General features: G+C 48.1%; 1 protein-coding gene across 2 annotated transcripts; it reads left to right on the plus strand.

Annotated features, from left to right (window-relative positions):
- The first annotated feature begins 20 nt into the window (after positions 1–20).
- Positions 21–19,207, plus strand: LOC118206571 (cAMP-specific 3',5'-cyclic phosphodiesterase 4D-like). Of its 2 annotated transcripts, XM_035379405.1 has the most exons (14): positions 21–38; positions 1,901–1,937; positions 2,419–2,495; positions 3,154–3,203; positions 5,780–5,892; positions 11,303–11,396; positions 13,067–13,242; positions 13,418–13,516; positions 13,626–13,790; positions 14,291–14,390; positions 15,609–15,763; positions 16,192–16,314; positions 16,516–16,698; positions 16,980–19,207. In XM_035379405.1, the coding sequence occupies exons 2-14, from the start codon at positions 1,914–1,916 to the stop codon at positions 17,502–17,504; spliced, it is 1,884 nt and encodes a 627-aa protein (XP_035235296.1). In that variant the 5' UTR covers positions 21–38; positions 1,901–1,913; the 3' UTR covers positions 17,505–19,207. The 2 variants fall into 2 exon arrangements, with proteins under 2 accessions (XP_035235296.1, XP_035235297.1); XM_035379406.1 differs by lacking the exons at positions 21–38; positions 1,901–1,937; positions 2,419–2,495; positions 3,154–3,203; positions 5,780–5,892 and adding an exon at positions 9,260–9,734.
- Positions 19,208–22,398: the final 3,191 nt, after the last annotated feature.

Below are 22,398 nucleotides of genomic sequence, written 5' to 3' on the forward strand. Positions count from 1 at the left end.
AGCAGATTTTTCAGTGTTCCGGATGACCTGCGGAGCCGGTAGGTTTGGACGGCCTCCATCCCCCCCACACCCACTCCCCCTCCCTGGTACCCACATCCCCAAAGAGCTGCTTTGCCCCGTGCTTCCTGCTGTACTAGCCAAAGGGGGGGGGGGGGGTGGTGTGCGAACAGTGTTGCATGGCTTTAATTCTCCGGTGCTTACAAGCTCTTACACATGGCACAGTCACACCGTGCATGTGCTTTACTCATAGATAACATTCGCCATGGATAACATATCATATAAGTACACGTGTGCAGCACAGAGACATAGGCATGTACACACACACACTCGGCCTGACCTGTGTGTGTGTGTGTGTGAGTACATGTAGGGAGAATTTAAGTCTGAGATGTTGATCGTAGCTCTCCCTGTGCTGGCTAAAACTACTGTTGTATAAAAATATTGATAACTGCATTTCGGTTTTGTATACATCTACAAGTTACTGAAATTTTGTGATGTTTTTAACAAATTGGTGTGACTATTGCTTATATTTGAAGAAAGATGGACAGAGAGAGACATGTGGGAGTGAGGGAGAGGGAACAGGTAAAGAAAGAGGAAGCAGAGCAGGATGAGAGGGAGAGAGGGAGGGAGTGTAGCTATTTTAGCAGATTTCCTGCCCTTGACTTTACTGGCGGATGGATTTAGATGACCTTTAAGAGGGCGTGCTCCTCGAGCGTCTGGGAGCAGCACCATAAGGTAACGTTGGCTTACCGCAGACTGCCCCGCCTCCTCGGGGGTCTCTGATGTCAGTGGTAGGTAGGTTTTTCGGAAAGCGGGGTTCCTCCACTGAGGGACTGAGGGGTATCCCCAATGTTGGTGGATGGGGGGGGAGTTAGAGGTCAGCCCAGGACTGTGACTCAGCAACTGAGTCTCTACATTTAGGGATCCCCTGTCCCTCCTCTGCCCCCTCCCCTTATCCCTCTCCCTCTCTCTCTTACTCTCCTTTCTCTCTCGCCCTCTCTCTGTCTCTTACTCCCCCCCCCTGGGTTTGTGTGTTAAAAGTTTTATGAATGCACTCGTCAGAAATGCTCTGGCCTTTATTTAACGGAGCGGAAAACACACACCATTCCACCATCCTGCATTGCAGTGGAGACCGCAAACTCAATGTGAACTACATCTCCCAGTGTCCCTCTCACTGCAGGAGAGGTCACGACCCTGGGCAGATGGCTTGGGGGTGTGACCGATGCGCGTGTTTCTGTGTGGTCATGACAAGGCCAAGGTGCCTTTGGGTGAAGTTCATCATCTGCCTGATCAATCAAACCCGTGTTCTGAGTGATCAGAACGCGGGTTTGTCCCTCCCCTGTCCTGCAGCTGCTTATCGTAGCAATGTTTTGATGGTGGGCGGGGTCAGTAACAGAGCTGGATAGTCCAGAGGTCAGAAAGTAAAAGACCTGCCTGTGTTTCTTCCACCCATTAAATCAGCCTCTGATTTCACCAATTAGTTCTAACTCCTGACTGCAGAATTGTGCTTTTAGCAAATCCAGGTTATTGGAAGAAATACTGGAGGGAGGACTTTTACTTACTGGACCTGGATTTTCCACCTCTAATCAGTACTATTGTTCTCCTTTAGCATTCAAATGCATGCTGCCTTGTGCTCTTCTCCAGTTGGAATAGCATGTTACATAATGAAACCGCAAACACATTGCTTAAACATGGTCTTGTGAATAAGAGACTGTCCTGCAATTCAACCAGTTACATTCCGGAAAGCAGGGCTCTGCAATATGGCAATTTGGATCCTTACTATTTAAATTACTAGGAATGGCACTCACTCACTGTCCAAAAGAAAGAAATAGAAGACGATTACGATTCAGGACTCAGGGATCTTTAACCTTCATAATGGTGTCTTTTTCTGTTTTGGTTTCAGTCATGGAGATGACATGATTGTGACTCCATTTGCACAGGTAAGCTTTCCTGTTCTCCACATCATTCTGTCCAGCTGTGGCTTATGGTCAGGGTCAGCAGGTGGTGCAGCTGGATTCCCGATTCTGATTGGGTGCGATGGCGCAAGACGCAAGCCAATCGGCTGGGAGCAAATATTAGGTTGCTAGTTACATCGGGTTTAAAGATGTGGTCAGCGTATGAATCCAGCATATGAATAATGCTTAAATATTGCTATTTGCCAGACCTGTTTGATTATGGCTAATGAATCTTTTTTATGGCTAATGCGTTTATTATGTTAAGTAGTTAATGAAAGATGACACTCCTGATTGGGTGTGTGTGATATGCCCTTGTGTTAGTGTTAGTATTCTGTTTTGCAGTGTTAGTGACGTTCAGCTGTTCTCATAGGCTTGTCACAGCTGTGTTCTTGAAGGTTGCAGAATAACACTACATGCTAATTGTCTTTCTGAACTTTTTTCTGGTCTCTTCCCCCCTTTTCCGTAGGTACTGGCCAGCCTGCGAACTGTACGGAATAACTTTGCCGCATTAACGAACTTGCAACAGGAGAGGGCGTCCAACAAGTGAGTTGGCACCGGGATTTCAACTGCACAGTCACAAGAGTCATGTACTGTACACACATTTAATCTGAGTTTGAGTTTGAGAGCAGCACATTCTGCGTACAGTCAGGGACACAATCACACTGCCGACACACTCGGTTTTCCTCTCTCTCACCTGAGAACGTGAACACCTGAGCATGTGATTTTCTTAATTACTTTGTTAGACTCACCTCATTGGTTCTCCCAGTTCCGTGGTCATCAGCTACTGCATACTGTAGCGACACAGTTTTAGCTGCTAAAGCAGCACAGGTTCAGTATGCCTGTATGTGTGGAGTAGGATAGGGTTGTTGTATGCGGCATTGTCCCCTAACAGCGTTCTGCTCTCAGTGCATGCCCTCTTGTGGTCACGAGTAGAATTACAACAACAACGCTGCAGCTCGAGGATCAGTAATACACTGCCATCAAGTCACCATTTCCAAGCGATGACGGCTGGCTGTGAAATGTTCAGATTTGCTGTTTAAATATTTGACTTCCGTCACAAAATTCTCTGTAAGACACGTGTTGTACTGTGTGAGTTGTACTGTGTGAAGTGCTGTGTGTGTGCGCTAGTGTGTGAGTGTCTGTTTTGTATGTTTTGATGCTGGAGACCCATTGTCCTCACGATCTGTCCTTTTCTCATCAGGAGATCACCTGTGTGCAACCAGCCGACCATCACCAAGACTTCCTTTACAGGTAATGTCTGCTGATACTACCCAGCTACTATGCGTGATAATTTACATGTGTTGGCGTGTGCGCGCGTGCGCGTGCATGTGTGTGCGCGCTGGTCTGGCTGGTTGTCTGTCTGTCTGTATGTCTGTCGATCCCTCCCTCTGTCTGAGTGTGATGTGCCTTAGGTTGTGCACATAATGAGCTCTTTATGTCATTGGTCTTTTTCATTTGGTCTGGAACAGGTTTTAGGTGTCATGCTGTAAAATATCCTGTAGGGGGAAACAGAGCCTTTAGTAGAATGGCTGATATGCCGAGCATGAGGTTGTTTGATGTTCAGAGGTCTCCACTGCTGTTCTGGGGGTTATTGTTTATTGACATGTGCACAAAATGTGTGTATCATGTGTGACGCATGCGTGCGTGTACATGAACTCATACATGTACACGCGCACACACACACACATCCGTACACATATACCCATACCCATACACATACACACGCACACACACACACACACACACACATATACACACACGCACGCACACACGTACCTGCACGCACACACATACACACACACGTATACAGATACATGTCGTGTACGCACACGCACACAGTGTCCCTCTGCACGTATGCGCATCATATGACAGAACACAGTGAGATATGCGCACGTGTGTCTCATGACTGGGGCATTAGTGTGGTGTAGCAGCTGCTGCTTGTACCCTTAAGGTCATCAGTTAATAATCTCAGATGGGTTCTGCCATCATACTCATGGCCACCTAAACTCCACTACTGAGATCATATTACATGTGTGTATGTATATATATATATATGTGTGTGTGTGTGTGTGTGTGTGTGTGTGCACTCAGTACTCAGTATACATACATATCTGTATACCTCCATAATGTCACCCATGATTATTATTATTATTATTTTGTTTTTATTATAATGACAGTGATGCTGGTGATGGGGATGATGATGATGATGTGGATATGACAGAATGGTTGTAGCTGTGTCTAGGGCTGGCGTCTCAGAATTCCGGAGATCCGGGCCGTGGTTTCCCTCCTGCTCGCCAGTCTCTGGGCGTGATGCTGTCACTCTGAGCGTGAGAATGATGTCAGTGACGTCACCGCCTGCCACAGCAGAACCTCTCAACCTGGAGACATGCCAAGTGACCATGGAGAGAGAGGGAGGGAGAGAGGGAGGGAGGGGGATAGAGAGAGGGAGAGACAGGGGGGGAGAGAATGGGAGGGAGGGGCAGAGAGGGGGAGAGAGGGAGTGGGGGGAAGGGGGAAGGAAGTCTAGAGAGGAAGGGAGAGAAACAGAAGTAGGATGGAAAGCGAGGGAGGAGGAAGATTAATTCGCCGTTCACGTCAGGCATTTTAAAACCAGCGACTGGATGTGATTTCTCCAGGGACGGGAGTTTCCGCTCTGGGGTGCAGTCAGCAGCAGACAGACAGCACCGGCCTCACGTCGGACTGCTGACACAGGCTGCCGAGCCCGTGAATAAGCATCGCCTGGCGATGACGAATGGCAGCGCAACGGATTGTCACGGCTCTGTGACATCATAGATGATAGGGGCGGTAACTATGGAAACACCCTCTCAGGTCCTGGAGGGTTGGAGGGAGGGAGGGAGTTGGGGGTGTGTCTGTGTGAGGCTCGTGCAGCGGAAGCATCCGGATCTGGCTCGGACTCCGGGCCGGGATTTCGCTGCCCCCCCCCCCCCCGTGGGTCCTGCGTAACGCTGTCAGGATCTGAGCTGTGAGGACACTCTCTTCTCCTCTCTCTCTATCTCTCTCTTTCGTTCCCTCGCTTTTTCAGCCTATGGAATATTGAGGCTCCTTTGTGCCCCGGCGTTGCGCTCACTGAACCAGCCCACGCGGACGGAGAGAGAGACTATCCCTCCACCTCCCCATCTCTCCCTCTCTTTTTTTTTTATCCGCCTGGTGAACTCCGTTACCGTGGCGATGGGCCACCCTCGTCGTGGGGGCTGCCGTCGCTGAAGGCGGGGAGGAAACAGGAAGTGCAGCCGCCGGGCTCTCGTCAGCACACGGTGTACCGCGAGCTACCTTCGCCCCTCCTCCCCCCACCCCCGCCCCCCCCCACCACCGCCGCCGCCGCCGCCGCCATGCCTCTGCACTCCTGCTCTCTGAGGGGCTGTGTGGAATAGGCACGCGCCCGTCCTGTGGAGTTCTGTGGCAGGAGGGGGGGAACCTGACTGAACTGGATATGAGTGTCTGTTTCGGGGCTGCCATGGCCCCCTGCTCAGCAACACTACACCTCTCCTCCCACCGAGACTGGAACCACCGCGGGAATCTCCTTTTACCGTACTTCTGAGGACCTGTGTGTGTGTGTGTGTGTGTGTGTGTGCGTGCGTTTAAAACCTATTTCCTGCGACGAGACGAGACGGAGCTAGCAGGGACACCGGCAGCGGTCTGCTGAGCGTGTGATGCTGGTGACGCCCCCCGGGCGCGATGGGGGGGGTCGCGGGGGGGCGCGCGGCGAAGGGTCAGCGGTGCGGGCGCGGGCGCGGCGCGGTGGCGTGCGCCAGCCCCCTGAAGCGGCCGAGGCGTGACGGCTCCCTGCCCTCTCTCCCCCCCCCCAGAGGATGGCTACCAGAAGCTGGCCACCGACACCATGGAGGAGCTGGACTGGTGCCTGGACCAGCTGGAGACCCTGCAGACCCGGCACTCCGTCAGCGAGATGGCCTCCAATAAGGTAGGGCCGCTGGGAGGGAGGCCACGCCCACTGACGCTGGGCCAAACCCCCCCCCCCCCCCCCCCCCCCCGTCATCCACAGAACCAACCTCATCAGCCGCCAAACCTCACCTCACCGCCATCCGTCACCAAACCGTGGCTCATCAGCCGTTAAACCCCATTGTGCCACAAAAAAAAAGTACAAAACCATGCCCCCCCCCCCCATCAACCGGACCCCACCCCCTGTCATTCACCAAGTCCTGCCCCCACATTTCCTTCGGTTCCCTGGTGAATCTCTCACTCACATCCCTCACAGCATCATCGTGTGGTTTAATATTCAGCGAAGCACGTGTTCATCGTAGATCTAGTTAATCTGGTTGCCGTGTGGGTTCCCCCCCTCCCCCCCACCATTTGTGCCTTTTATGAAAATCAAACCTCTGACATTGTTCCAAAGCTGAATAATGGCTGTGCTGTATTTGCTTTTGACAAGGCTTGGAATTTGGACTGTTTTGGCATTGATGGAAGGGAAACTGCTCTTTCCATGCTAAGAATACACTGTCAAGCATATGGTTGATCTAGCGATATGTGATGGTGGGTGTCAGTCAGCAGTTTTTGATTGGCTGGCGGCCGCTCAGCTTACAGGAATGTAATGACTGTGATGTCATAAAGGGGTGGAGATGTGAGCATTCTGTTCACATGCTGGCCATAATTACATTACATTTATTTAGCAGAGGATGATAACAGCAGAGATTCTGATATGTCCTATTTTATAGCACACAGAGCTAGCTGCAGCTAATGTTGTACTATGTAGGCACAGTGGTGAGGAGCTGAACTCATAACCAGAAGGGTGCATGTTCAACACCCACATTGGGGGCATTTCTGTGTGCCTGCAGGCAAAGATGGCTAACCTGGATTTGCCAGAGGTCTCCAGTTACGTTAATGATGAATATGTCAATATGTAACCTGCAAACCTTACCCTGAGTAAAGCTAACCCAGTATATTATGTGCTCTTTGTGTAATTCTGACCCCTGGTTGTGTTGGTCAGTCACTGGATTTTTAGGTGTAGTTTCAGGGCCTCCATTTAAGGCATCCAGTAGAGCCACGACCAGTGACCATCTGCGTTTGAGGGTCAGAGAGCATGAGCAGGAGAGGGGGAGTTTGGTGGGCTTGGATGCTGATTATTTCCCCCCCCCTTTTATAACGGAAAAAATGTCCTTCTGTAAGTGAATCAAACGCTGACAATGCTAGCATTAGTGACAGCGATGGCGTTTAGCATAATTGTGGTCGTGACTGCCCTTTTCATTATGTGGGGATTGCTATATGGGGATTGTTATATTTAGTAATATTAAGTATTTTTAATCTCTGAATGGCGTCGGGGTGTGTGAGGAATGGCGGTACGTGACGCAACAGTGGCGGTAATTGGGCACTGTCGCCGCGGTGACTTCCGCCATCTGATGACATGCCATGCTCTCAGAAATCATTGCCCTACCCCCCTGTGCCCGTTTTGGAAAATCAGCATCAGTTGGCGAGCGCCACTTCTGCACACACACTTGAGGCTGATTAAGACCGGTCCCTATTGGATTACGAGTGTTCCGCTGTCTCCTGATTGGACATACTCGCTGCCTTCTGATTGGAAGAGCTGGAGGAGCTGGTAACAGAGGATGCTACGCACTCATATTTTATTATAAATAATATAGTCATATTTTTATTACTGTAACCTTGAACTATGGGCCCCTAAGGATGAGTCCTTGTGGTATGAAGGAAGAATAGATTAAGAATAAAATGAAGATGAAGGTCTTGACCTGGTTGATCTCTACAGTGGATAATGCATCTCCATTATGCAGTGTGGCTGAGTGAACTTTCTGACATTGAGGAGACAAACGGCAGGGTGGCTGTGTAGAGCAATGGGCAGGAAACTGGTCCTGAACTCAGAGGACGCAGGTTTGATTCCCTGTTGGGACACTGATGTTGGGAATATCCTCCAGCTGTGTAAATTGGGCAGTGTGTTGCTCTGTAAAGTGTGTACGTTTCTCTGGCTAAAGGGCGTCTCCTGAGTGCTGAATGCAGTGTTACCAAGCTACAGATCTGAGCACAAATTCAGTGCAACTAAGGCACAGATCTGAGCACTGAATGCAGTGTTACTAAGTTACAGATCTGAGTACAAAATGCAGTGTTACAAAGCAACACATCTGAGCATCACATTTCCATATTTGTAATACCTGTCATATGTCACATTTGCAATATCTGTGACGTGATTCTTCAATAGCTCAAGTTTCGGTCACAAGGACATCATGTCCGACATCGCGGCTCAAGACCTCACTGAGCATGCTCACAGCGTCGAGTGCTGCGTGCTGCCCAGTTGTGGGTCTGTTTCAGCCTGCCTACGTTCAGACAGAGAGGGACAGACAGACAACCAACCACACCGACACACAAACAGGCACGCACACACGCACACACCCAGATACGCGCACACATGCACAGACACACAGGAACACACACACTCACACGCGCACACACAGCCACATACACACAGATACGCACACACATGCACAGACACACAGGAACGCACAGACTCACAGACACACACACACACAGCCACATACACACAGATGCGCACACACTCTCACACATCTTGCTCTGGCATGTCTGTCTGTGCAACGTGCACGCCCCGTTTCCATGGCAACATATGCGCGCATGCGGCAGCCCGTCCGCTGACTGGAGGAGGCAGAGCGGCGGACGATGCGAGCCCATTGGCTGGCTGACGGGGAAAAAGGGAGGGGTTTACACCGTGATCCACAGGAGCCATGTGGAGAGGTCGGAGGAGAGACAGAACCGTGCCAATCGTACCTGGGGCCAATAAACATTTAAAATATACTCCAATAAATTATCCTACAGCTTACTATTAGAGAAACAGCTGTTTTTGTTTTAATTTGGTTGGTTACTTGTTTTCTTAAATTCTCAGGCATCTTTTCAAATGATGCCAGTATGTACAGACTCAAAGTATGTCAAAGGCACATTCAGCTCCTGGTTTGTCTCTGATCAGTGAAAACGCTCCGCTTCTGACTTTGTCCTGGACAAAGCTGTGCAAATCTGAATAAAGCTGGGTGGATACGCACATACAGACTCCATCTTTAATATGGTGGAGAACAATAACAGCATGAGTGGACTGTTCAGATGTTTTATGACTGCTCCCTCTGTGATTTTTAATTGTGCTGTGCTTCTATACACACGTACACGCACACACAAGGTGTGCCTGTTCTCTCTGCTGAACCAATTAACTGCCAGGACCCCACACCCCCAACATCCCACACCCCACCCCTCACACCCCTCCCCTCTCCACCAATCAGCTATCAGCATCCCTGCCTAGATGAGAGAATAGCGGAGGGGCGTAGCCTGTGTGAAGTGCGTGGCCGTTTGTGTGCCCTGACTGAGTCCTTTATTGATGAGAGAGAGGACAGCGCGTGAAGCCGTTTCCCAGCGGCGCCGCATCGCTCCACATCTATAATTAAAGAGCCGGTGGAGGCGAGACGCCGTCTCTGCGTGTGCTCGCGCGCCTGACTCGCTCTCTCCCGCGTGTTCGCTCTCCCGCTGCTCCGACCGCCGATTTTTATTTCCGCGATGGTTCGGACGAGTAAACCGTTATCAGGTGCAGAACCGCACAACTCCCGGCTGTTGACGCTCTTTTGCTTCTGGATGTATTTTTTCGGGGGCTGGTTAATTTCCGCGACTGCTGGAATTGTACAGTAACGCAGCCTGCAGCTGAGGCGTATTTGGGTTTTTCTCTTTTTTTGGACAGTTCTGACTTCCTTTTTCAAGATGCCTGAGGCTAATTATTTGCTGTCAGTGTCTTGGGGATACATTAAGGTAAGGGCTAGGGTTTTACACAAAGGGTCAGATTCAGATTTTACACGTTCAATTTCTCCGAAACGCTTTGTTTTCTGAATTTGTTTTAGAGCCGTGTGTGTTGAGACAGTATGCAGACGATCTCCATGTAATGTCCTCATACACTGTGCTGTACCTGTGCCTGTACTGCATGGATTATGCTTTATCTGCGTCTGTGCTGTACTGTATGCACTGTGCTATGGCTGTCTGTATCTGTGTCTGTACTGCTTGGATTATGCTTTACCTGTGTCTGTGCTGGACCATTGTCTGTGCTGCTGTATGATATTTACTGTGCTGTGACTGTGTCTATATCTGTGCTGTACCTGTATCTGCATGTTTAATTCTGTTTTTAGCAGTGTCGGTGCCAACTGTCAGTGCTGCATGTGACTTTGTCTATTCTCGTCTGTACTGGAGTGTGCCTCTTCTGCAGGTGTCTTTGTGTGCTCCCTGTTTCATTACATTACATTTATTTAGCAGAGAGAGAGCAGCATGGGGACATTCCTGTTCTAATAAGATCAGTCAGAGATGAAGAGCATGACCACTCCTGACTGGAGCTGTCCTCTCAAAGCTGGGGGGGGGGGGGCGGAGGTGGTACAGGCGGTGCAAACAGCCCATGGTGGGGAAATGTCACAAATGTGAAAGATCTGATAAATGCATCAAAGGATTTAAAAAAAAAAAAAAAAAAAAAAAAAACATGGTTACAGTATACACCTGGTACCTGTGCTTCCACAGTGAGCCAGCAGGGGGCAGCGAGGCTGATCCTGTTGATTATTGGCTGTTTTCTGGAAGTGCAGAATTCATCTTTCCTGTCCAGTCTTGTTTATGTGGAGACAGAAGTGTGTCCTGTGGTCTGTGTCCCTGATTAAAGCAGGCCGTGTTTCCCTCTCTCTTTCATGGAGTGCGCTGGTGGTGTGTGAATTCAGTGATGACATCAGAGATGGGGGGGGGGGGGGTGGTGGTGGTGGTGAAAGGCCAATATCTCACCTCTGTGTGGGGTCCCAACATCCCGACTGTCTCCATCACATTTTCTGTCTCATTTAAGTGTGTGGCGTGTGTATGTGTGTGGAGAGACTTAGAGAGAGAGTGTGTGTGTGTGTGTGAGAGGGTGTGTGTGTGTGTGTGTGTGTGTGTGTGTGTGTTTGTGTTAATGGAATGGCTCTGCTGAAGTAGGGTTCTATAAATGATGTCCTTATAAGAGCTGCCTGGTCCTCCTGCAGCATCAGCAGCTTAGACTACAAACAGAATATAACCGTCCAATATGGGGACATCACAGACCTCATGGCTGTCTGTTTTCCCTGTGGGGACCTGAACTGTGTGTGAACCTCCCTCCACCGCTGGCTTGTTTTCTTCCACTCTACTGTTCTCACCGCTTAAATCTGACTGAACGGGGCTGTTATCAAACCAGTGGACCAGAGCGATGATGTCATTATCACACGTGTCACTATCAGGCCTGGCTGTGAGACGTGTGTCTTTGTTCCTGCGAAAATTCAATTTCTTTTGCTCATCTGCAACACTTCCTCCATTTTGTTTTTTTGTTTTTTTTTCCCCAGTTCAAGCGAATGTTGAACCGGGAGCTGACCCACCTTTCGGAGATGAGCCGTTCTGGGAACCAAGTCTCAGAGTTCATCTCCAGCACCTTCCTGGGTGAGTGTGGGTGATGCCTTCCGCAGACTGGTGTACTGTCCTGCCCGTGCCGCACTAGGAAGGACAGGTACTCTGAGGTTTCCAGTGGGGCTGCTGTAAGACACGAATAGAAAGCATCCATAGCCGGAAAAACCTTGAGGTGTGAGATGAGTGTCAGGAGCGGGACAGGTGTCAGGTGTGGAGAAGACAGGTTTGCTACGTCACACTGAAACACCCTCCCTGAGGTCAGGTTTTCATACCTGAAAGCTCAGTCCTCATATTTTGCTGTGACAGTTCGGTTGTCATAGTGAAGCTCTTTACTTAGGGGAACGAAGAGTGTATCTGTGGCACAGCGAATCTCAGTGTGTGAGGCGTCAGTTTTGAACGGAAGCTCTCCGTGTCAGTGCATTGACACAGTTTAAGTCATTTCAGGTTAGCTCTCACTCATGTCATGATGACGCTCTCTCTCTCTCGTTATTTTTAAAAATAACAAAAAATAAATCACTGTTAATCCCTCCCCTGGGCTGAACGAGGGAGATTTACTAATTAAAAGAGAATAACAGGTGGGCTGGAGTGTGGGTGGAAACCGTCCAAACTTCAGGTTCACTTCCTGCACATGAAGGATTTGTTGATTTCTTATCATTCGGAAATCAAAGGTGTGAGAGCTGCTCATTTTAACGGTCTAGTTATTATCAGAATAACCAAAATAAGGTTTCGTTTTCTAATATCGATTACCTTGAGTCAGTGGTACTCTTACTCCCGTTTCCTCCAGTAACTGAATAATTTCTAGCCTTATTCATTGAAAATATGCGAGATATCGGAGCCAAGATTACATTTCCTCCTTACTTGTATGGACTTTATCCCCTCGTCTAGCTGTAATACTGATATACCCTGACTCAATTCACACCGATTTCTTTAAAGGACTTAACAGAGGCTGCTCCTCACCTGCGGTCAACTTTCTGCTCTGATGATGTCATTCCTGCCAGTTTTTCTCAAGGAGGTCTTCAGAGCTATTGGCCCCCGTCTGCTGGCTATTATGAACGAATCTCTGCCTTCATGTTGCGCTCTCGACTACCTCAATTTAGCCAGTATTCAGCCTCTTCCTTAAAAAAACCTGGCCTTGGTCCAGCAATCTGTAGTAATTTTAGACCCGTCTCCAAATTGTCTTTTATTTCTAACAGTCAAAACCTCTATTAGACATATTGGAATGCAATAACATTTTTGAAAGTGTTAGTCAGGTGTTTGTGAGCTATATAAATAAAGAATTACTTATTTACTTTACTCTGTCTTTCTCTCTCTCTCTCTCTCTCTCTCTCTCTGATGCTTTGATAGCGTAATTAAGTTCTCTCCTATGTCATGGAGCTCTCTCACTCAGTATCTCTGATATTGTGATGTTCATAATGAAGTTCTTTTCTGCGATAGTGATGTCATAATGAAGCTCTCACTCATTATCTCTGATATTTTGATGCTCATAATGAAGTTCTTTCCCGTGATAGTGATGTCATAATGACGCTCTCTCACTCAGTATCTCTGATATTTTGATGCTCATAATGAAGTTCTTTCCTGTGATAGTGATGTCATAATGACGCTCTCTCACTCAGTACCTCTGATATTTTGATGCTCATAATGAAGTTCTATTCTGTGATAGTGATGTCATAATGACACTCTCTCTCTCTCTCTCTGTCGCTCAGATAAGCAGCACGAGGTGGAAATGCCGTCCCCTCAGACGCAGAAGGACAAAGAGAAGAAGAAGCGGCCGATGTCGCAGATCAGCGGGGTGAAGAAGCTGACCCACAGCTCCAGCCTGACCAACTCCAACATCCCCCGCTTCGGGGTCAAGACAGAGACCGAGGACGCGCTGGCCAAGGTGAGCCGCCCCCCCGCTGCCCGCTCCGCACCCGCCAGGTGGGGCTACGTCCAGCCGGAGGACCAGTGTGTGTTCGGGAGGGACCTCAGTCACTCACTGTAATTTAAACCCAGTCATTTGTTTAGGTTCATTTTCCGTCCTTTTTGGACTAACTCTGAATTTTTTCTTGTTTTAGGAGATAGAAGACATAAACAAATGGGGCCTTAATGTTTTCAAAGTCTCAGAGTTTTCGGGGAACAGACCATTAACAGTTATTATGTACACGATATTCCAGGTAAGGCGTCTTTTGGTCTGTTTTATGGTTTTTCCTGTTTGCAGTATGTGCTTGCTGTTCTGTGTGGACCCTGCTCATAATCTTCTCGGCCTTTTGTGTTTGTTTTCAGGAAAGAGACCTCTTAAAAACATTCAGAATTCCACTAGACACCTTCATAACTTACCTGATGACCTTAGAAGACCATTACCATGGTGATGTTGCGTATCATAACAACATCCACGCTGCAGATGTCACACAGTCTACTCACGTGCTGCTGTCCACCCCTGGACTAGAGGTGAGTGCCTCTGATCTTTGACCTTTAGGCTCTGGCAGTGTTATTGATATAAGAATGACTGACCATGCGGTCATGCTATACCCATGGTTTAGAGGTAAGGAGGACCGTATGGTCCTTGTAGGCCCATGGTTAGAGATAAGGATGACCGTATGGTCCTGGTATGCTCATGGCTTAGAGGTAAGGATGCTTATATGGTCATGTTATACCCATGGTTTAGAGGGAAGGATGACCATGGTCCAGATATGTCAGGGATATAGATCTAACTGTCGTGTAACAACTCGCTTTGCAAATTAATATCTCCGCATCAATGTCTCGAAGTGACTCCTTTCATTTAGTGTGTACTTTCCCGCGGTTTTAGGAACCTTTGTGTTTATACTCTGATGTTTTTACTTAAGACACTGTATATTCATCATTACAGATGATCTAACTCTGTTAACTGCTCATGCTGTAGTTATCCCCCTCCAGAGCCCCCCATTGATATTTTGTCGTCTGTATCGCAGGCTGTGTTTACGGACCTGGAGATTCTTGCCGCCATTTTTGCCAGCGCCATCCATGACGTCGACCACCCCGGCGTCTCCAACCAGTTCCTCATCAGCACCAGTGAGTGCCTGCCTTAGCCAATCAGCTCTGCAAAGTATTTATCTTAGCCAATCAGCACCAGTGAGTGCCTGCTTCAGCCAATCAGCACCACAAAGTATTTAGCATTTTAGCCAATCAGCACCAGTGAGTGCCTGCTTCAGCCAATCAGCACCACAAAGTATTTACTTTAGCCAATCAGCACCAGTGAGTGCCTGCTTCAGCCAATCAGCACCACAAAGTATTTATCATTTTAGCCAATCAGCACCAGTGAGTGCCTGCTTCAGCCAATCAGCACCGCAAAGTATTTAGCATTTTAGCCAATCAGCACCAGTGAGTGCCTGCTTCAGCCAATCAGCACCACAAAGTATTTACTTTAGCCAATCAGCACCAGTGAGTGCCTGCTTCAGCCAATCAGCACCACAAAGTATTTAGCATTTTAGCCCATCAGCACCACTGGGTGTCTGCTTTAGCCAATTAGCACCGTGGTCTTTACTTTAGCCAATCAGTGTCACCGGGTGTCTCTAAATGAAAACAAAGGGTTTTCAATCTCCGCGCAAATTTTTATGACAAATGGATTGGGCCCTGGTTACCGGGGTAACAGGCTTAAAGAGTGCACTCCTCCACCATCTCTGTACTCAGGCTGAGAGCTCTGAGTACTGTATTTTATATCCGAAGACATTATGTAACGCGGATCGACTGAGGAGGCCACACAGACACATCAATTTTCACTCTGCCGTCCTTGTAAATTAGATTTCTCACTCCGACCCCTGTGGGGGGCTTTTACAGAGATGGGGGGGGGGGGGGGGGGGGGGGGGGTTGGGGGTTGGGGGGTGCAGGTGGTTACGGTAACACTGTCTGTCCCTGAAGATAATGTGTTGTTCTATCTTTAGAATCCTTTTTCACATGTTCCTGTTAGGGGAGGTGGGGGGGGGATAAATTTATTCAGCAGGCTTGCTTTGCCCTCATAGGAGACTGAGATGGTGGGGGGGGGAGGCGGCTACTGTAGTCAGTTATTGTACAGGACTGTTTTATTTCATGACTCACTTGTGCGTGTCTGTGTGTTTATAAATGGAAATAATAGCTGCGGTTTGGATTTCGTTGTGACTCAAACAGAAGACCAACAAATTATGATCCAGACAGAAAGGTTAATCTAGCGACCTTACTTACATTGTGCGTGTGTGTGTGTGTGTGTGTGTGTGTGTGTGTGTGTGTGTGTGTGTGTGTGTGTGTTTCTGTCAGACTCTGAGCTGGCTCTCATGTACAATGACGCGTCGGTGTTGGAAAATCACCACCTGGCCGTGGGCTTCAAGCTCCTGCAGGAGGAGAACTGTGACATCTTCCAGAACCTCAGCAAGAAGCAGAGACAGTCCCTGCGCAAGATGGTCATCGACATTGTGAGTGTCCTCAGTTTGCACCTTTAAAACACGCGTGTCCTCACCTTCAAAGCAGGCCCATCTTAGACCCACCTCACACTCACACACGTACATTCCAACCTGCTGGAACCTCATTATGGACTCTGTACACAATGTACAGTATAAACGAATAAATATACTGCTGAAAATGTGCATGGGCGTATTTGTGAAAATGGAATGTTAACTTTCTTGTTATGCATGTTTATATATATATAGGTATGTGTGTGTGTGGATGTCTGTGTGTGTGTGTATGTGTGTGTACCACCCTGTCATGCCATATATTGTTTTATATGCACGACATGTTTACATGGTTTACATATATACACAGCAGGTTGGAACTGCATTCATCCTGTCCTTTCTGCCTCTGGTGCAGCTCTGTGACTTCACACTCCCTCTCCCTTCCTCCCCAGGTTCTTGCCACTGACATGTCCAAACACATGAACCTGCTGGCCGACCTGAAGACCATGGTGGAGACCAAGAAGGTGACCAGCTCAGGAGTCCTGCTGCTGGACAACTATTCAGACCGGATACAGGTAAGGACTCGCCCTCCTCACTGTCAGTGCAAACAGGGGTTTTTCGGAGGAAGCGGTTGGGTTCAGGGTCCGGTTGTGTGCCTCCTCCGGCAGGTCCTGCAGAACATGGTTCACGCTGCTTGTGTCTGAGTAAAATTCTGGATTTTTTTCGGAGGAAGCGGTTGGGTTCAGGGTCCGGTTGTGTGCCTCCTCCTCCGGCAGGTCCTGCAGAACATGGTGCACTGCGCGGACCTGAGCAACCCCACCAAGCCGCTGCAGCTGTACCGGCAGTGGACCGACCGCATCATGGAGGAGTTCTTCAGCCAGGGCGACCGCGAGCGCGACCGCGGCATGGAGATCAGCCCCATGTGCGACAGGCACAACGCCTCGGTCGAGAAGTCCCAGGTGAGTGACCCTCCCACCGCGACCTCCCAAAACTCATTGATTATGTGATCTCATTCATAATCCATAGAAAGAATATGAAACTTTAACTCTGTACTACACTCAAACACCAGACAGAACGCTGCTCCCCCACCCCAATTCAATAAATAATAATAATAATAAATGCACAGGTAGGTACGAACAGCTAACTGTTAACAATCAACCATCTGATAACCTCTCTCTCTTTCTGTCCTTCCTTTCTTTCCCTGTCTGTGTGTTCCCTGTCTCTCTGTCTCCCCCTGCAGGTGGGGTTCATAGACTACATCGTGCACCCGCTGTGGGAGACGTGGGGGGACCTGGTGCACCCGGACGCCCAGGACATGCTGGACACGCTGGAGGAGAACCGGGAGTGGTACCAGAGCACCATCCCGCAGAGCCCCTCCCCCACGCTGGACCCGGCCGACCGGACCCGCCCCGGCGGCGCCGCCGACAAGTTCCAGTTCGAGCTGACGCTGGAGGAGGACGGCGAGTCCGACACGGAGAAGGACAGCGGCAGCCATGCCGAGGGAGAGGAGGAGGAGGAGGAGGAGGAGGAGGAAGAGGATGATGAAGATGAGGAAGAAGAGGAAGAAGATGACAACAGCTGCAGCGACTCGAAAACGATTTGCACTCAGAACTCCACTGAGATCCCGCTGGACGAGCAGGCCGAGGAGGAGGAGGAGGAGCAGCCCTGTGACGAGGAAGAGCGGGCGGTCTCCTCCGAGCCGTGTGTGGTGGAGGAGGAGGAGAAGGTGGAGGAAGAGGAGTATGACAAGCCTGCAGGCACGTAACAGCTGGCCCACGGCCAGGTCCTGAATGTGTACTGGGAATCGCAAAAAGAACAGAACAGATGACAGACTCGTGAACTTTATTCCCTTTGGTTGGCTTTCATTATATTTGCGTTTTTAATTCTTATTTAAGACAGTTGTTTGAAGAACAGTCCCAAAGCGCATGTTGCACTCCACCACCCTCAACTGCACCTCGCTGCAACACAGCTGGCCCATGCCGACTGACCACGCCCACCTGACCACGCCCAACTGGCTCCCCTGCGATTTTGCACTCAGGAATATTTCTGATACTTATTTTTTCAAGTCTTTCCTTCTTCATTATTTCTCATACTGTTGTTTTCTATTTTTCTCCTCAAAACTATTGGTCAGTGGATTGGTGGTTGGGCAGTAGGCCGATGGTTGGGCAGTAGGATGGTGGTTAGGTGATGGATCAGTGGTTGGGCAGTAGGCCAGTGGTTGGGCAGTAGGATGGTGGTTAGGTGATGGATCAGTGGTTGGGCAGTAGGCCAGTGGTTGGGCAGTGGGCCGGTGGTTGGTCAGTGGGCCAGTGGTTAGGTGATGGATCAGTGGTTGGGCAGTAGGCCAGTGGTTGGGCAGTGGGCCGGTGGTTGGTCAGTGGGCCAGTGGTTAGGTGGTGGATCGGTGGATGGGCAGTAGGCCAGTGGTTAGGTGGGTGGCCAGTGGTTGGTCAGTTCTCTGTGGCTCATGGTGTAAAAATAATCCAGTCTGTTTGTTTTGGCCACTTTTTCTTCCTTGCAAACACACCTGGAAATTTCCAGGAAACTGATTCCAGGAGAGAGAGGGAGAATTGATGCTGTTTCAATGCTGATATGAATATGATCTGTCATGTGATTGGTCCATGCCCAAATGTTCTCACTGACAGAGAGAGAGAGCAGGAAGGATTTTTTTTTTTACACTTTTTTGAAGTTCAAGTCTTCCACAAAACCTGACTGAGAGAAAAATTAGACAGCCACTGCGCTGTTTTGACCTCTTCAGTTTTTAAAAAATTTTATTTGTATATAAAAATCGCACACTTTTCTAGGTTTTCCTTTTATGTTACTACGGATGTACATTTATGGAGATATATTTAAGAAACATCCTCTGACGTCGCTCCTTCGTGGTAAAAGAAGTAACTTGCAAGTTTTATGTGTGGCATGAGTGCGTGCTGGATCACACCTCCGTCTGTTCTTTCCGTCACCGTTTTCCTCATTTAAAGACATTTTATTTATTATTTAAACACACATACATCAATGCAAAATGATGACTCAATACTTTTGGCCTTTGCCGTTGCATAATTATTATCATTGCCAACTCCACACACACACATGTGCTTGTTTTTTTTGTTTTTTGCTTAACCTGCCAAACATATTAGAGGTTCCTAACTGCATTATGCTTCAAATATAAAGTAGATGGCAGTGATGCATACTCTGCAGCATCATTGTCATCATCATTGTCGTCATGGCCATCATTAACATTACAGCGTTTGTTTTGAGAGGAAAAAGGGAGACTTGCAAGTTACTATCCATATACTGTACCTCTACCCTCCCTGTACCCAACTACTGTACCTCTACCCTCCCTGTACCCAAATACTGTACCTCTACCCTCCCTGTACCCAAATACTGTACCTCTACCCTCCCTGTACCCAACTACTGTACCTCTACCCTCCCTGTACCCAAATACCTTTATTTCTAGTCAGAGTGTTTGTACAGCAAACCGTTTTTGTACGTTCAGAGAAGGAAAAGACTTGAGTGAAAGAACGAAGGAGTAAAAAAGAAATTTTTTAAAAGCATTTTATAGGTCAGTGCTTTTTTTTTTTTTTTTTTCTTTTTAAACGCCCCTCCCCAACCACTCACCAGATGACCTTACCAATAACAGAACTTTTTTTTAGTTTGTCTTGTGTTTACAACCATTATTATTATTATTATTATTGCATTTATTGTAAATGACAGACTGGTATTATATCATCCCTTATGGCGATGGTGTTGTTGAATTACGTTACTCTTGTTGAGAGAATGTTTTATTATTACAGTGATCCGGTGTACAGTTGACACATCTGTAACGTGACAGTATGGAGGCCCAACAGAAGGGTGTGGCCTTTTGGAGCGGGAGAGAGAGACAGAGTATGAGGCCCCCAGGGCTGTGCCTTAGCCTTAAAGATGTGTTTTTTATTTTAAAATTATTATTATTATTATTCATTTTTTTTTATTGAGGCTGTTCCTCTTCACTGCTGCGTCAGACGACCGAACGATGGGCGGAGCCAGCTCTCGCCCCGCCCTGGACCTGCGTCCTGAATTTTTTTTCCGCGAGAACATTTGGACGTCGCCTGTCGACCTGTCGACCTGTGGAGCACGCGGCGTGCGACGCGACGCAGACAAAAACGCAATACAAAAAAAAACGCACAAGCCTCTGTGATTGGATGGCTGGGATTGAAGGGGGGAGGGGGGGGCGGAGCTAAGCGGTTCGGCATCCTGTCTGCACTACGGAGGCTCCCCATTGGTCACCCCCGCCTTTGTGGTAGTTTAGTCTCGGGTTGACCTTTGACCCTTGTTTGGCTTCTGTGGATGTTTGCACGACTGGCATGGGGACAGGAGTGGGAGGAGGGTTGGGTTTGGGGTGGGGGGGAGGGGCAAAAGGGGGGGGGGGGGGGGTCTCCTTTATTTAAAACAGCCTCCTGGATGTGTTCCAGATTGGAGCTTCTTTTCTGACACATACTGTAGATTGTGCCGCCCTGGACCAATACAAACAGAGACTTTTCGCCCTGTAACGTCACTATATTTCCACTCGAGTTTTTTTTTTTTTTTTTTACAGTTTAAAAAGGGAAACTGATTGTAAAGGACTCCAGAACAACGCGTATTTATTCGATTTTATTTTCTTTCTGCGTGTTCCTGTCGCTTCCGGAAACGGCAACCTGCCCGGACGATTCGGAGACGGTCGCGCGCTTATTTCAAACGGACTCCTCCTCAAACGAGACGGTACTGTAGATCAGCAATCCTTCACCAAGTTAAAACGAATAATACTGAAAGTTTACTTTTTTATATGCAGCAGCTGAAATAAACGCATGGGTTGATTCTGCTTCTGCTGAGGTTGTGTCTGTCTGTCTCGTATGCTCCACCTGTAAATATGACAGGAAATACAATGTATATCAATAATACAGTGTTTTTCTTACAGAAATCACATACATGTACAATTTTCCTAAATTATTATTTAGCAGTAATTATTGTTGTTGTTGCGGTTGTTGTTATTGTTGTTAATCATAGTACTAGTACAAATCATACTACATTCTGGATTGGTTCAATCCAAACCCTGTCATCAATCCATTATCTGAGTTTTCAATGGGCGCCTGTGGCCAGACTTGATCTGCAATTTTAAAATATTTATATTTTAAAATAGAAAACCTTTTTATCTCCTGAGCTCACATGCTTTTCCAATGTGCCTCCACCAGGGGGCGAACTTAGAGTGTATATGGGTAAATTAAAAAGCCAATGGGCCTAATTTAGGAAGATCTTCAGCATGTGCAAAGCCCTATATCACACGCTAAACTAATAAGACAGCCAGTGATTGGTGCAAAACCAATACCATGACCAATCATTGGTCATGTTATTGCTTTTGTGTGTGCTAAAAGGTTTTTCAAGCAGTCCAGGGCTTAGTTGATCAGGCCCAATAAGATTTCAAACAGAAAACCTACCTACCCTACCCCATCTGTTATCCGTCTAAAGGTGTGTGCTTGAACTCTTCCTTGCGAACGGCGCGTCTTTCTAAATTTCTTGATGAACAAAAATATGCTGATTTTCTGTGGGTCACTAGGTCATTCTCTCGTGCTATCAGTTAACAAAGTTATTTATGTGTACTTATGACGTGCCCAAGACTGCCTGAGACTAATTGTCTGATAATCAGTCTCTAATCATCATTTCCTTATTAGTCAGGGGGGAAATCTGTTTTAAAAGATCTTATGATCTTATGGGAAAAGACGTGAGAAGTGATTATTCTAAAATTAATCTGCGCTTTTTGCAGCTGTGTCGTCACCACAGGAAACTCCAGAGACGTGGTGTGCAGCAGCATCAGCTGGTTTAGCGCACGTGCGTACGCGCACGCGCAGCTGCTCGCAGTTTTGTGTGACATGAGAAGGTGTTTACTCTTCTTTTATGATGGTGTGACATCTATTGGTGGACACTTTATGCGAATAAGCAAACTTGCCTTAATCACACAGAGAGGGAGAGATAAGTGTGAGTGAGCTTTGTTCTGTTCATTTTCATTGCTTTGGTGATAGATATTGCTAATGGAGCGTTTATTTATTTATTTGAGAAAATTAGCTTTCGCCCGCAATCTGTGCCTTTTCCTACATTCAAGCCTGATATTCAAGGCCTTAATGTATATGAAAAATTGTAATTGACTAGTGATGCGTACCCCACCTGTGTGAGTCCGGTAGCGTTCTGAACTGGGCGCTTCCTTATTCGCTGTTTCCGTGGTGATGGTGTCCGGGATATGTTCTGACCATGACAGATAAAGGAATAGAATCCAGGATAAAACCAGAGGACTGCTTCACGGCAGTGAGTCCGGTCTCTCTGGACACCTGTGACTCACTTTCACACCATGCCCCCACACCCCCCCTGAACCCCCGCCCCCCCCCCCAATCCGGTTACCACGGCACTCCAAACCTCTTCATCGCCCTTTTTAAAATGTATTAGGAAGAGCAGCGAGTTTCAGGAGAATAGACCGTATCTATTATTTTTACATTTCTGGCAGCGGCAGTGAGATGTTTTGTTCAGCTCTGCTCTGCAGCACAAAGGCCCCCCCCCTCCCCCCCCCCCCCAGCGTGGGCTCTGTGCAAAAGCGGCCGTGTGATTGACAGGTAAGGCAGCCGTTCCCGCTTCGACAGGATCGCTATCTCCAGCGCCGC

Source organism: Anguilla anguilla, chromosome 10 (assembly GCF_013347855.1).
Source record: "Anguilla anguilla isolate fAngAng1 chromosome 10, fAngAng1.pri, whole genome shotgun sequence".
Taxonomy (NCBI): Eukaryota; Metazoa; Chordata; class Actinopteri; order Anguilliformes; family Anguillidae; genus Anguilla; species Anguilla anguilla.